Source organism: Zonotrichia albicollis, chromosome 15 (assembly GCF_047830755.1).
Source record: "Zonotrichia albicollis isolate bZonAlb1 chromosome 15, bZonAlb1.hap1, whole genome shotgun sequence".
NCBI classification, from domain to species: domain Eukaryota; kingdom Metazoa; phylum Chordata; class Aves; order Passeriformes; family Passerellidae; genus Zonotrichia; species Zonotrichia albicollis.
The window spans coordinates 148661-163767 of NC_133833.1; the positions used below are offsets into that span (position 1 = coordinate 148661).

The 15107-nt window shown below is 44.0% G+C and overlaps 1 protein-coding gene across 1 annotated transcript; it reads left to right on the forward strand.

The window, feature by feature from the left end:
• The first annotated feature begins 1401 nt into the window (after positions 1-1401).
• On the forward strand, positions 1402-13362 carry LOC102067211 (GDNF family receptor alpha-4). The gene is made up of 8 exons (XM_074552113.1): positions 1402-1681; positions 5049-5324; positions 6007-6099; positions 6528-6873; positions 6947-7056; positions 8189-8323; positions 9289-9419; positions 9727-13362. Exons 1-8 carry the CDS (start codon positions 1417-1419, stop codon positions 9859-9861), a joined length of 1491 nt encoding a protein of 496 aa, XP_074408214.1. The 5' UTR covers positions 1402-1416; the 3' UTR covers positions 9862-13362.
• Positions 13363-15107: the final 1745 nt, after the last annotated feature.

Consider the following 15107-nt stretch of genomic DNA (forward strand, 5'->3'; position numbering starts at 1 on the left):
TGTGCTACCTCCCCCAGTAGTTCTCTGATGGTACTCCAAACAAATGATCAAGACTCAGCATCCTTTGCACTTCCCAGTAACATGCTCTGGTTTTGACTGAAGAACGGTTGTAGTGGTCAAATCCTGAAAAAAAGCAGCAGGAGCACCAGCATGCTGTAATCTTCATAAGATTAACACTATTCAAAATAAGGTACAACTAAGTAACTCAACACCTACAGCAAACAAAATACATCCTTGGTAAAACCCACTTTTCACTGGCTGTGGTAGTCATGGATGTCAAGATGAAATGTCTAGTGTATCACTGGAACTGCTACTTGCTTTAATATGGTGATATACAGTAAATTCCATGCAGAAGAATTCTCACACCAGTTCCTTGCAGTAAGCAGGAGGACTAATCTTTCCTAAAAACTCAAGAAGAAGAGGGCACCAGTGAATTAGATATTCATGTACGTTGAATACTTAATGTATCTGGACAGTTATTACCCTTTCTGCTGGGGTTTTCAGGCAGATGGGGTAGGTCTCTCTATTTATGCAAACAACAGACTTACAAAAACATTTGCCCCATTTTCATATACTAATGTTTGATGTGCATGTGTTGGACTGTAACTTTTCCGCACTGGTTGATTTTAGGATGCTGCCTAAATGCCATATGGGCTCTCAGAAATGCCATCTTTAGTGTGGCTGCAGACACACAGCTCAATCAAGGCAGAGCCAGCACCGGGTAAGAAACTGAAATAAGAGCCTTCACAACAAAGCCAAAAGGAAGAAGCCCCAAGCTCAGTCATCCCATCCACACACCAAAGAATCACTTGGGGAGTCTACTCAAAAGCCAGTCTGCCTCTGTATACTCCAAGAACAATCCCTCCAGAGTGAAGGAGACTCTCCTAAGTTGGAGACTTACTGTCCTTTACCCAAATAGGCCCCCGAGGATGTGCAATCACAGCTCTGGTCTCGGTACTGAAGTATGCTATCAATCAATGTGAAAAACGCCAATCACTTGTTTTTTAAAATTTTAAAAGTTTAATAGTAATAAAAAGGTTATAAAAATAGTAACACAATTAGAGTAATAACAATTTGGACAAATTGAATTAGGACAATATGAGACAATAAAAACAAAGAGTTACAGACGTCCAGGTACCTTTTTCTGGGCATCACGAGCCCGAAAAAGGACCCCTGCTAACAAAGGATTAACTCTTAAGAACAATAGCCCGTTGCATATTCATATACTTCATACACGATGCATAAATTCTATTCAAACACAGGATTTTGTCTGGCCATTGTCAACTTTTTCTTTCTAATCCTAATAAACAAACCCCTTGCGCAGCCCCTTCCAAAACGCCCCTTTTGAAGCGTCCCTACACTGCCCGGCCCCCGGCGCAGCGGCTTCCCGATCGCCCCGGGGACAGCGGCCGCTGCATGACCCCCGTCACTCGCCCCACCTCACTCCAGCCCGCCGACCGCCCGGCCCCTCCGCCCGCTGCGGCCGCCACGGGCGGGCCGTGCACCCGCCGTGGGTCGGGCCGGGGGCGGCGCTCGCTGCCCGCACCTCGACGGGGCGGGCCGGGCTCAGCAGCGCCGAGGCGGGGCCGCGCAGCATGCGAGCTGCAGCCCCGGCGCTCGGAGCCACTGACCGCCAGCATGGGGCCGGCGCTGCTCCTGGGGCTGCTTCTCTCCCGAGCCGGTAACAGCGCGCGGGGCGGGCTGGGCAGGGCGGCACGACCCCGTCCCTCTCCCGGCGGGCAGACAGCGGCATCGCTCGCACGGCGGTCCCGCCGCGGGTTGCAGGGGCGACGCCGGGGTCGCGGTCGCCGGGCTGACCGCTGCTCCCCCGCTGCCGGGCGGGCGCGGAGCGCGTGCAGAGCGCGGCGCTCCCAAAAGCTGCGCGGCGCTCCCGGCCACCGGCTCCCGCTGCCCCGCGCGCCGGCGGCGGGAAGGAGCTCGCGATTCAGAGGAAAGGCGGCTGTTGCTTTGGCCCGAAACGGGGAACCTCTGGTGTGGTTGCGGTCAAACTGGAGGGACGCTCTGGGGAGGGGACCGTCTGCCCTGGAGGCAAGGCGTGAGAAGGCGAGAGGAGATGCCGGGAGCCGATCCCTGAACGCGGCCGGATAGGCACAATGCGGAGACTCATTCGCCTGAGCTGGTCCCGGCTGCGCCGCGCTCTCGCTGGCTTCGCCCAGAGCAGTTTTTGATACCTATCCCCCATTCATTCGCCCTCTGAAATGCTTAAGGCCCCTGGTTTTCCGAGACTAGGCTCGGTTTGCGAAGACCAGTCCAAGGAACTCCTGCAGAGATGCAGTTGATTGTTCTACTCTGCCTCCAAATGACAAGATCTGAGGATTGAAATTATTCCTTTACCCAGTTCAACTCTTGTTCAGTCGTCAGGGTTGATGCGACTAGGAATAAGTAAATTAGAAACTGCTCTGAAGCATTCCTAGTTTCTGTCTAGGGGTGCTTTGCACTCAGAAAAAGCTGCAACTTTTTGACTGCTAAAAGATGGGCTGCTGCACTTACACTGCAGTAGCCACTGGCGGCCCACGATTGCAAAAGATTTCCCACAATTTGCCATGTCCAAATGCCAACGCTTCTTTGATAACTGATAAAGGAAAGGTTCCCTTCTGTAATTGTCATTTCTTTAAATGGCATGATGCACCAGGGGAAACAAGATAGACATATCTATATGACAGAACATTGAAAAGGGAGAATAAAGGTGTATTGTATTACCTATCAATTTTTTTCTAAGGTATAAATAATCATCATGTGTTAATTGGTTATTACCTTTTAACTTCTTTTTTAAACTGCAGATGAGATTCCAATACACATACATCTTTAGCATGTTCTGCAACCTAGACCACAGATCTAGGAAAGAATTAGCTTTCCCATTCTCTCACATTGTTACTGGACTACTAAGACAAAATTTAAAAAAAAATTAAACAACTTGCCAAACTTCAGGGCTTATAACAATGCACACACAGTAAATGATGTGTTTAGAGGAGGAATGTTTTAAAGTTGAGGTTTAGAGCACCTTCACCTGAACCCACTGTGCTGGATACAAAGGGTTCCTGATGAGAGATTTTTCAGGGAGTTTGAAAAATCATCAAGTCTCTATGTAAGAGCCAGATGAATTACAAAGTACAGTAAGTTGCTGGAAAAACAAAGAAACTTGTACAAGTGGGACAGAGGTACCTAGATAATATTACTGAGCTGTAGGGAAAGTAGAAACTTTGAGAAGCAGGCTGGCATTCTATTGCTTGCAGCAAATAAAATGATGCAGCTAGCAAAAATGAAGTAAGTGGAAGAACAAATTACACGGGGAAGATGGTACTCTGGGCAATGTGAGTTGTACCAAGATTTCCTCCTCATTTATAGTGATGGCAGACTGAAATAGTATTACTGCACCTGCTGAACAAGAGAATGATAGGTAACATGATGTACCCAAAGAACACTAAAGGTAGCTGTAAGGCTCAGCACAGTCACTTCCAAAAGCCAGCCAAGGAATATTGACCTGAAGGGAAGAAATATACCAGCCTATATATAAATTTTATTAGGAAACTGTCTTGTTTCAAGACCTCATTGTAATTGTACTGTAAACATAGATTCATATACTGCAGAAATGAAGAAAGATTACAGACTGAATTCATCTACCCACGACAACGTAATCATAAAATTATAGAAAGACTTGGGCAGGAAGGAACCCTAAAGATCATCTTGGTCTACCCCCCTGCCATGGACAGGGATGCCTTCCACTAGGCCAGGTTGCCCCAAGTCTTCTCCTACCTGGCCTTGGACACTTCCAGGGATGGGGCAGCCACAGCTGCTCGGGGCAACTTGTCCCAGGCCCTTACCACCCTTTGAGTAAATAACTTCTTCTCCTAACATCTAATCTAAATCTTGTCTTTTTATTTTAAAACTGTTCCCTCTTGTCCTATCACTATCTGCCTGTATAAAAAGTTGCTATCCCTCCTCTTTTAAAGTCCCCTTTAAGTACTGAAAGGGGATCCAGTGGAGGTCTCCCTGCAGCCTTCTTCAGGCTGAATAACACCCACTCTCTCAATCTGTCTCATAGCGGGAGGTGCCCCAGCCCTCAGAGCATCTTTGGGCCTCCTCTGGACCCATGCTAACAGGTTAATGTCCTTCCTGTGCTGAGGGCCCCAGGGCTGGATGCAGCACTGCAGGTGGGGTCCAGAATCTACTCTCTCGATCTGCTGGCCATGCTGATTTTGATGCAGCTCAGGACATATTTGCTTTTTGGGCTGCAAGTGCACATGACCAGCTCACCCCTGAGAATCCCCAAGTGCTCCTCTGGAAGGCTGCTCTCAGTTCATCTCCCAGTCTGGACTTGGGTCTGGGATTGCCCTGACCCAGGTGCAGCATCTGCACTTGGACTGGTTGAACTTCATGAGGTTCTTATGGGCCAAGCCTTCATCTGCATTTTTGGCAGGGATTTTAGAGACTGGGCTCTATGTACTTTAATTGACTGCATATCAGCCCTTCCATATGAAGCTACTTGCATCCTTTGTTAAGGATTCATTTTATTGTACAAAGAATACGTATTCTTAAGTCTTCAGGCTCATTAAAGTAGTTGTTTTCTATACCCTGCAAATGGTTTTCTCGCTACATCTCTTAATGACCAGCATATACTTTAGTAATTGCAGCAGTACTCACAGTACATAGTATGTGTTACCATACAGTGGTTTTTGTGCCCAGATAGAAGAGCTCTTCAAAGCAGGCCTCAGCAACCCCAAGTTTTCACAGGCATTTACTAGTCCCCAAAATACAGAGCAATCCCTGATCCCAGCCAAGTTGAACAAAATTATTATGGAGGCTTTTATTTAACCTTTTGTTCCCTCTTTCATTTATACTCATCCTTTTTTTTTTTCTAAATAGAGACAGCTCTTGTCCCTTAACTACTGCACATGAAAGATCGCAACAAGTTCTGTTTCTTGCAAGAAGTCCTTGTTGAAGACAGAATCCCTGCAGAACAATTACAAGATGCTTGTGTAGCATTCATTTTGACTGGGGCCTTAACACTCTTTTCTCTACTTGATCAGGAGACCTCATGGCTCTGCCCAGCAGTGACTGTGTCATGGCAGAGCAGCTATGTCTCTCTGACTCCACCTGCAATGCCACATACAGGACCCTGGAAAACTGTGCCCTGGCCAAGACTCGCCTCCTTTCACTGGATCATGATAGCAGGGTCAGATGCCTGAATGCAGAGCTTGACCTCGGGAACAGCTCTTTGCTGCACTGCAAGTGCCACCGGCGCATGAAGAGACAGGAGCACTGCTTACGCATTTTCTGGACCGTTCACTCCAGCATGACAGATGGTGAGATGAAGTAATATAAATTTACAAGGTACTAGTAAGGCTTACTCCCGCCCCCTAGGTGAAAACAACCATCAATGTCCACTTCTCAGTGCTGTAGGTAATTGCTCTGGAACCATATCTCCTAGTAAAGGGAATTCATTACGACTCTGACGAGCAGAGAAAACTGATCTGGTATGGGACCAGCCCTTCAAATATACCACCAAACCTGACAGCTACACTGAGATAGTTAGATTTAGTGCTGTGAAAAACACCTAAAAATGGTCCTGTCTATCCATCACTGAAAACACATGTGATTATGACACATATTGCCATAGCATCCCTAAGTGTTCTGCTGCTTTCTTTTGTGGGATGCTTATACTTGACCTCCCACTAGAGCCTGCCTGTGCTGCTCAGCTCCTGACACTTACTGAAGCTGAAAAATCCAAATGACTAGATAGACCCAATTCCAGCTGGACAAAATGTAATGAGGGTTTTATACAGTAATAGCTTTGCATTTCCAGAAGAACGATTCTTGGCATTTGGCTTTGAGTGAGACAGAGCATTTCTGAAATCCAGCCTGAGGAAAGAACCAGGCATAAATAAGAAAAATATCCATTTGAGAATAAGCAAACAAACAAACAAATCTGGTCATAAAGCATTTCTCCCATCTCCTACTGCATTAAATATCTTGTATCTTGCCTAGGTTATCTCAATTTGGAGACCTCTCCCTATGAGAATTCAGCAAATGAAGAACACTGGAAGACAGATTATAATAAACTGGCAGCTCTGGTATCAGGTAAGAATTGTAATGGTTACGTGATATAATGCTTCCCTCTCTTATCTTTTCATGGGTTGAAGATTATTAAGAACAATTTGGGGTAATGGCCTCTTTAATCAGAGGAATGCCTGCTCTAGGTACTTGCCTAAATTTGTCACTCCTACCATGCATAAATAAAGCCACAGATGCAGGCCCATGAAATTGCTAATAACCCACAATGATCCATATTCCAAAACAAGCACCCAACTATGAACCCTAGTATAAAAAATACTCTCTTGTAACTAGTATAATCATGGTGTCATATGGCAGGCACATAGAAGGACTGGTTTGCTTTGTTGTTTTTAATTTTTCAAATCTGACCATCAAGAAAGGAGTGCTCGTGCTTCCATACCAAATCTCTTCTGGAGACTTGCTTCATTGTTTTTGTGTTTCTTGTGGCTCTATAGGCTCACAGTTAGCAGGAGATGCAACAAATCCATGTTTGAGAGCAACACACATCTGTAATCTGAGCAAGAAGTGTTTTCGTCTGCGCACAGACTATGCCTCCATCTGCACCAAGGGAGCAGCAAGTGAGGATGTGTGTGACCGGCGCAAGTGCCACAGAGGGCTAAGGAATTTCTTTGAAAAAGTTCCTGAGGATTTCACCAAAAGGATCCTGTTCTGTCCATGTCAAGATGAATTTTGTGGAGAAAGACGCCGCAAAACTATTGTTCCTGATTGTTCTTTCCAGTATAACACCAAACCGAATTGCCTCTGGCTTCTGGACTCCTGCTTAGAAGACCATATCTGCAAGTGGGTGAGGCAGCAGAGGATGTTATCCAAGAGAACAACATCGAAACTGATGGTCTCATTTTCCTTTCTACAGATCCCGATTAGCTGACTTCCAACAAAATTGTCAACCTGTAGACATGTCTCCAGATGGCTGCTCTCTGCACAACCATGCTGCATGCCTGCAGGCTTACATGGGGATGATTGGTAAGTGATATCCACAGGAAGATACAGGGTAGATGCTTTCAGGCCACAAGCTTGCAGGCACTCTCTGATGCTGTGAAGGACCATTCTGGTCTCCTGCAGGAGGTAGCACTCAGTATATTGGTGAACGTGCCTTACTGATGGATGCTAGTGCTCTCCCTTGCCTCAGAGGTAAATGCAGTCCAAAGAGAACTCTTCCATGGCATTTTTTTGCTGTACTTTGCCCCATCCCTGCCTGAGATTTCTGTAAGCATCTCTGCATCATCAGCTGGTTCGAAGCACTCCAAGTACCTCAGCAACAGCACACTGTGGGCTTGTTGAACTAAGTCATTGTCATTCCTAATGCTGGAGTTACATCCCATCACAGCAGTGATTAAATACAGCATTCCATCACTGCCTGACTTTTAGATTCCTGATGGCTTGTTAGCATTGCACTGTGTTCTCAGAGGCAGCCAGAACATAGCACTACCAGCTGTTAGAAGGAAGGTCGTCTTTGGTTTTAACTATTTACTATCTACCAACCTACTAAAACATTTTCAGAGTAGCTCAAAAGAGGATGTAAAGAGCAGCAGTACCTCAGAAGCTGTAAATCTAGACTATACCTTCAGTTTTTCCAGATGGCTCTGCTAGTTTTGAGCTACATGAACACTGCCCGAATGGCACGCTACAGGTGTGCAGTATTTGTTTGTCAAAAGACACCTGGCTACACAGTGTTGCCAGTTACCCAAGAAGCAAGAGTACCTTTTGCTGCCATATGTCAGCTGAGTCCACGCAAGTCCTTCACATCCTAAAACAAAAATCCTTCACAGTTTAATTCTTGCACCATTACATTGCTTTCCCCCCATCAATTTGCACTGAGCTCTGCAGGTACAGTTCTCACCAATGTGTCTGCTGTGTACACATCACAATTTAATGCTTGCACCAGCTTCAGTTCTCAATACATCTCAGAGTGCCTGTGTCAGGGGTAGCAATCTCAACACTTTCTCACAGCTCAGCAGACTTCAGGTAGGTTCATCAAGTCTGACATTGCCTGGGTAACATGCTTATCACAGTGGAAGGCTTCTGCCTCCAGGGCAGCATTTCCTTCAGTATAACATGATTCATAATGCTTCTTTCATCTGGGGGTTTGGGACAGGCACACCCATGACACCCAACTATGTCAGTAACTCCAGCGTGGAGGTTTCCTTGTGGTGTACATGTGAGAACAGTGGCAACCAGAAGGAGAAGTGTGACCAGATACTCGGCATGTTTGAGAGCAACAAATGCCTTGGTAAGCATCAATCACATCACAGAGAAACAGCTCAGCAGAGAGCAATTTAAATCCTGTGGTTTCAAGATTCTGTGTTGCATTGCTCTTGTGTATAGTTCTATGTTCTGCAATGATCCATGATCTCCTCTGCAACCTGTGGGACCAGCCTGGATCTGCTCTAAGAACTGTTTCTGTATCTTTTGGCAACATTTCTGTTCACCTCGAACACCCTTGAAGCTATTTCCAAACATCATTCAAATGAAGGGCACTGCAAAAACATCACCAAGGGGAGATGAGACATGCTGTATCCATAGGTTGCTGAGTAACCACATCTGTGCACCAGGACTATGGGGTCAGGATTCCCCTCCTCATCCTCTGTTTCTGTACTCACCCCTCATTTACTCAGTCAAGATAAGTAGCTTCTGATGCAGCCTGTTACTAGATTCGGCATAGCAGTTGCAAAAGTCCTGTTACATGCAACTGTGCAATCCTAAATCTGTATTTCTTCTATTTCCCTAGTGTTTTAGCAACATACTTCAATGAGATTTAAATATTTTATGTTTGTAAAAGCTTTAAAAGGATATAAAAGAAAACAGCATCATTACATAAATGATTAATACTTAAACCTGCCTCCCACAGTATATAAAAGCCTTACACCCAGCACTATAGACACATCTACAATTTAATCATCTCATCTGAGATACTACAGACCTGCCCCTTACAAAATACAGAGTTGGGAAAGTTGCAGAGGGGCCCCAAAAGTCTTCAAGTACAGTTCAAACTGTTTTTGCAGTCTGCTCAATGTCACAAGTAAACTCACAAACTGACAGGCCATTCAGAAAACAGAGAATATGTATCTTCTAAATCAAGACCACACAGCCTGTGAGTGCCTTTCCGAAAACAGCTTCTCTAGACTTCTGTTCACTAGACTCCAAGGTGTGCACAAGAAAAGCACAGTAAGACTCTTACTTTACTTCTGTTTGCAGAAAATACCATTTGGTCTCAAATGCACCTGAAGCAGACAGCTCTAGAAAGACAGGAAGACTTATTTTATTCATCTTCCCTAAGCTTCCAAGGAGACAGTGCCAGCACATCTCTCTCTTCGGCAATGTCCCAGGTACGCAATGCTTTGTTGCCTTCACAAGACAGTGAGTCAAGTGGCCTAGAGACAGTAGTTGAAAAACCTTGGATCTGGAAATATGTGACTTTGGACATCAAACCAAGGAATGCCATGTGCATGCAGAACACTGGACTACTCTGCCTTAAGTTAGTCCTTCCACAGACAAGCAAAAATAGGAGGCTGTATATCTGGCCACGGGAGTTACAATAGTCTCACACTAGTGCTCAGAACCAGAGGTTCTGCAGCCAGACGTTTGAGCATAAATGTGTCTAACTGGGATTCATCCCTCTTTTTTATTTCCTAGGTGGCTGAAGGGAAGACACAACGAGACAGCTCCAAACAGAGCAGTATGCCTATGGCCTCCTCTGTATTTTCTGGAGCTGTTACTTCCTGGCCTTCTCTGGCTCTGTTCCTGCCCCTGTTGCTTAGCCCACATTAATTGGGTATAAAAGGAATCTTTCCTTCCCATATTATTAATATTATTCCACATCCAGGCATGTCCCAATACAGATTTACCTTTGGGAAACAGAAGGCTTGCAGACAAGAGGAACGGCCTTAACACAGAACGGCAGTCACTGGAAACCTCCCACATACTTGCACCCTTCTTTCCCCCTGTCAGTTTGCGCTGAGCTCTGCAGGTACAGTTCTCACCATTGCTTCTGCTGTGTACACATTCTGAGTAATGGGTTAATCTTCCAGCTTAATAGGTTAAATCAAAGGTCTGATTTCTTTCAGAATTTGTGCAGAGTTTCGTTTCTGACTGTAGGGATGATCTGACAGTGTCTCCGACCACCCCACCATCTGAAGCTCCTCCTCAGGCATACAATCATTGAATGGTTTGGGTTTGAAGGGACCTTAAAAAATCATTTGGCTTCAACCCCCATGCCACAGGCAGGGACTGCCTTCCACTAGTCCAGGTTGCTGCAAAGCCCATTCAACCTGGCCTTGAACACTTGGAGGGATGGGGCAAGCACAGCTTCTCTGGACAATCTATGGCAGTGCATCACCACTCTCACAGGGAATAATTTTTTCCTAACAGTCAATCTAAACATACCCTCTTTCTGTTTAAAAATGTTGTTCCATATCCTGTCCCTAGAGACCCTGAAAAAAAAGTCTCAGTGCTTATCATCCCCCCTGATGTATTGAAAAGGCACAACAAGATCTCCACAGGGCGTTCTCTTCTCCAGGCCAAACCACATCAACTGTCTTGGCCTTTCTTCATAGGAGGGGAGTTCTAGCCCTCTCGTAATTTTCATGGCCTCATCTGAACCTGCTTGAAGAGGCCCATGTCTGTCACGTACTGGGCACCCCAGAGTTGGAATGCTGAACTCCGGGTGGGGAGGTGGGCTGGGGTAGAGGGGAAGAATCGCCTCTCAGCCTGCTGGCCATGCTTCTTTTTATGTAGGCCAGGCTGTAGGATGGCTTTCTGGGCTGCAAGTGCATTTTACCGAATCATGTCTAGTTTTCCATCTAGCCATGTATCCAAGTCCTTTGCTGCAGGGCTACTTTCAATCCATTTCACTTCCCCACTCTGTCCTGATATTGAGGGTTGCCCCAATACCAGATGTGGGACCTTGCACTTGGACTTGTTGCACTTAATGAGTTTTGTTGATATCCATTTCTCAAGCCTATGAAGGCATAGAGCATACCATCCTAAAGACTAGAAGCCTGTGCTTCAGGGTGGGTTGCAAGTAAAGCTTAATAAATATAGATGTGAAGTCCTCAGTAAATACCATCTCTGGATTACTTTCAGTTCCCTTTTCAAATCCATTCTTTTAAGTATATGAAAAATACCAGTCCAGATCAAGAACACTATACTGGAGTTTATGCTCCATTCTGTTGTTCCTTCAACATACACATAATTCATTATCACAGCTAGCAACACACTAGGGTTTTGTTGTTCAAGATGAATGGTGCTCAACTCCAGTAGATTTAGGCTTATCCAACAAAAGATGATGCCTGGCCTCAGGACAGACCATCTCTGTAACCCTTAGAGAATACATTTGGCTCTTTGAAGGCGCATTGATCACAAACCCTGGGACATATAGTTGCAAGAATCTCCTTGTATCTGTCCACATATTCAAGTTACCATTGTCACCTTCCAGCCACTTGCCCCATCTTCCTCTTCTGCCAAGCACCGTCTCATAACCAGTTTATTCTGAATATAAATGTGTGCACTGTGTAACTGCTGTTAGTTTGTACTGCGTTTGTCTGTTAAAATGTGGTGTTAAGTGAATATTGATTTCTGAGCATAGGTTAACAGTCTGCAATCAATTGTGTGCAAGAGTTGCCTCACCAGCCAGCCAACATTTTCAAATAGCCAGAAACTCAGCTCAAAACAGCTCCTCCATGCATACATGTCAAGCCCATTGCTCATACTCAGAGAAAGGCAACAGATCTGAACAATACTATACACATCCAAACAAGATTATAATCCCGAACAGAGGCAGAGTAGCTGAGTATTTCTTTTTATCCTGTGTTTTATCTGTTGCCAAGAAAGGACATCACTGTCAGACACCTTATTACAGAATCTTACACCATCATGTGTATCAAAGTAATTATCCTACTGCAGTGGTAATATTTTCATTTCCAATTCCAGACTTCTGTTTATTTCCTAGGCAGGTAGAGAGAAGAAAACATGCATGCAGCAGCAGCATCATCTCCTCTGTCACACAGAGAAGCAATGTATTATTTACATGCAGTAGGAATGAATATGTTTTCTTAATACACAGCTGTACTAATGCTGATATTTCTCCTTACCTGCTGAAATATGGCTATTTGGAGCAAGAGACAGCACTGTTTCCACATGTTTGCCACCATTAGTTAATAAAAATAGAGTCCATGTAACCCTAATATAGTAAGTACATTAGACAATCCTCCATATTGTGGGACTTAGAAATGTATCAAGATTCTTGACTGTAATGTAATAGCATCTGTCATCTCTAGAAGTTAATGGAGAGTGACAGGGAAGAAGAAAATCTTGTTTGTTTCACTATTCCACACAACAGAGAGAATACTTGTGAGAATAACAGAGTAGATTTCTGAGTGATCTGTACCACACACACTGGTACACAGTGTACTGCATTGATCTCCCACTCATCTGTGCTGTGATCTTTCCTCTTTCCCAAATTTAGTGCTGTAAAACAGATTGATATGGAAAAAGGGATTAGCAATTTCTTGTTCATGTTTAGGGCACTAAGTTCCTACTAAGAGGATTATTGACTACAACTGCAGTCTTCTGTCATATCCTGGATTGTATAGGAAAATGCTTGACACTTGGACAAATCATACTCTAGACTGAAATTGAAACAAAACATTTGTTTTGTTTCAACAACAGTTTGTTGGGTTTTTTTTTCCCAAGTGTCACGTGTCTTTTTTTCATGCACCTTTATATACACAGCTGCCTCTTAGCTTGTTCATCAATAACTGCAAGAAAAATTCACTTCTAACTACACCTTCATTCATAGGTACTCACACTGTTGTGAGTACAAACCCATTTTCACTTAGACTTTTCTAACACCTGGTCTCCATATATCACAGTTTTTCAACTACACAGTATATATGCATGCACAACTTAACTGCTACTAGAATTGTCATGCCAGTATCACTATCAATTCAGTTCTGTCAGCACCATCAATGTTCCAAGACTGGCACATTTCCTAAACCCATTCAGACCAGCTTACTAACCATACTACAGGGCAATTAAGAACCCCACTTCAGCTTCTGTTCCCAGAAAGTGGAAAACAACATCCTGTGAGCACCTATGGTCTCACAAAAGATTATCCACAAAACACAAAATTAATCAAATTAAAATTCTCTATCCAGACAGTCTTAAAAATGAGCAAGCATATAGGAGGAGGGAACCTTCTAATTACTGTAATGCAGATTATTTTTTAAAGAGTAAAGTAATGTGAGGTCTGACTAATAAAATTTATCTTGCAACTCTAGAAGTCTCCTGCCTTCCTTTCTATTTCATAGAAGCTACACTCCTTATCTCCACTGCTGGAGACATTATGGAACAGAAATGTTAAGAACAGAGTTAGAATCTCTTACAAAACAATCTTAACTTTTACAGATATCATTCACTGTCAGGTACTTCAGCTGTGGCTTCTAGAACTCTGACAGAGCCTTAGGTTCTTTGTAGCATTTACAAAGGGCATTCATATAGTCCTCCAGCAGTGAGCTCAGCCAACTGTTAGATAAGTGATTTCTTGTGACAAGTGGGAGAACCAATTCACATTTCTTGCCCGAGGTCATAAGCAAAATGATGCCAGAGATAAACCTTGATTTTGCAGGTCCAAAAATAGTGTCCTTGCCTCATTCAAATAATTCCCATTGCCTCCAAGAAATGTCTATGTTTTAGTAAGCATCAAGTGGCTGCAGTTTTCCTTTTAGAAGGGGGAACAATATGTTATTGCAGATGACAAAAAGCTAAAGCACTTTTGGTTTCAAACAGTGATTCCTGGCTACAGGTCTCTGGCACACCTCTCAAAATCAGCTGACAATAAAAGGTAACTTTCAATTGATAGGAAAGAGCTACAGGTTCAGCATCTATAAGGAATGAAAATATCTTTTTCAGTACATCCTAAAAATCACTCCATTTGCCAAAATGATAGGCAACTTCACACAATAAACTACACAGAATAAAAAGGAGAATTGTCAAAGCAATCTTTGAGGCGTTCACGTACCACGCAAAGCTTTTGGGGACAACAGTGGAGAAAGAGGAAGCCAATCAGCACTGCTGAGCTCCACAGGATAGTTCCCCACTGCTATGGAATCACAACTCGCAGCTATTCCACAGCAGCCTCCCCCACTGAAACAGATCCTGGTAAATACAATCAGAGGCTAATCACTTCTACTCCAGGGACTTTGCGGCTGAACCTTTTTTCATTTGAGGCAGGGTCGGTTGAGCCTGAGCTTGGTTAGTCTCTAATGGAAGCTCTTCTGATAGGCGATTAGCTCTCCTCCAGGAAGCGACTTGGTGTTTGGGTTTCTTGCAAACCCCAGGGTCAGCAGAGGTCAGGGGATGCTGCACTTTCTCCAAGTGCCTCCATGAAAATGGCCACACATACTTTCCATTTACAGCTGATCACCTCCATTATCCCCAAGCTAGGAGGAGATGATCAGCAATTGTTAAGTGCTTGAATCAGACTAATAGCTCGTTGCTAATTCCGCCAGTAATGGGAATCTAAATTCCTGGTAAACAAACGGACTGCTTTTCACAAACAGGGATGAATGCCAAAAGCCTAATATTAGAGCTCTGGAACTAAAGCTTTTAGAGCAATCCTGTCCACTAGAAGATGTTTAATGAGATTACATACTAAATAATTAGAAAATGAAGGCCCGCTTGGAATCAATGGGCAACTGTCTAATTAAAATGACAAAGGGGCTCTACCCTTTTTTAAACAAGTTTATACTAAAATGGTATACCTGATAAATGGCTCTGATAACTATATCTTTACCTTTGGGCAGAACAAGCAGACATTAAGCTAGCACAAAATAATTGTGTGATTTTTGGCTCATCTTTCTTCCCATTGGTCTCACCTGTTTTCCTGTAAGGTATGTGCTTCAGCTGTTCCTTCCCCCATCAGATGACAAAATTTATTAAGCAGAACTCCAATCACTTACCCTTATGTAGAGAAAATAATCTTTGCCTTTGCTTTACTGTATGGCCAGAATCACAGA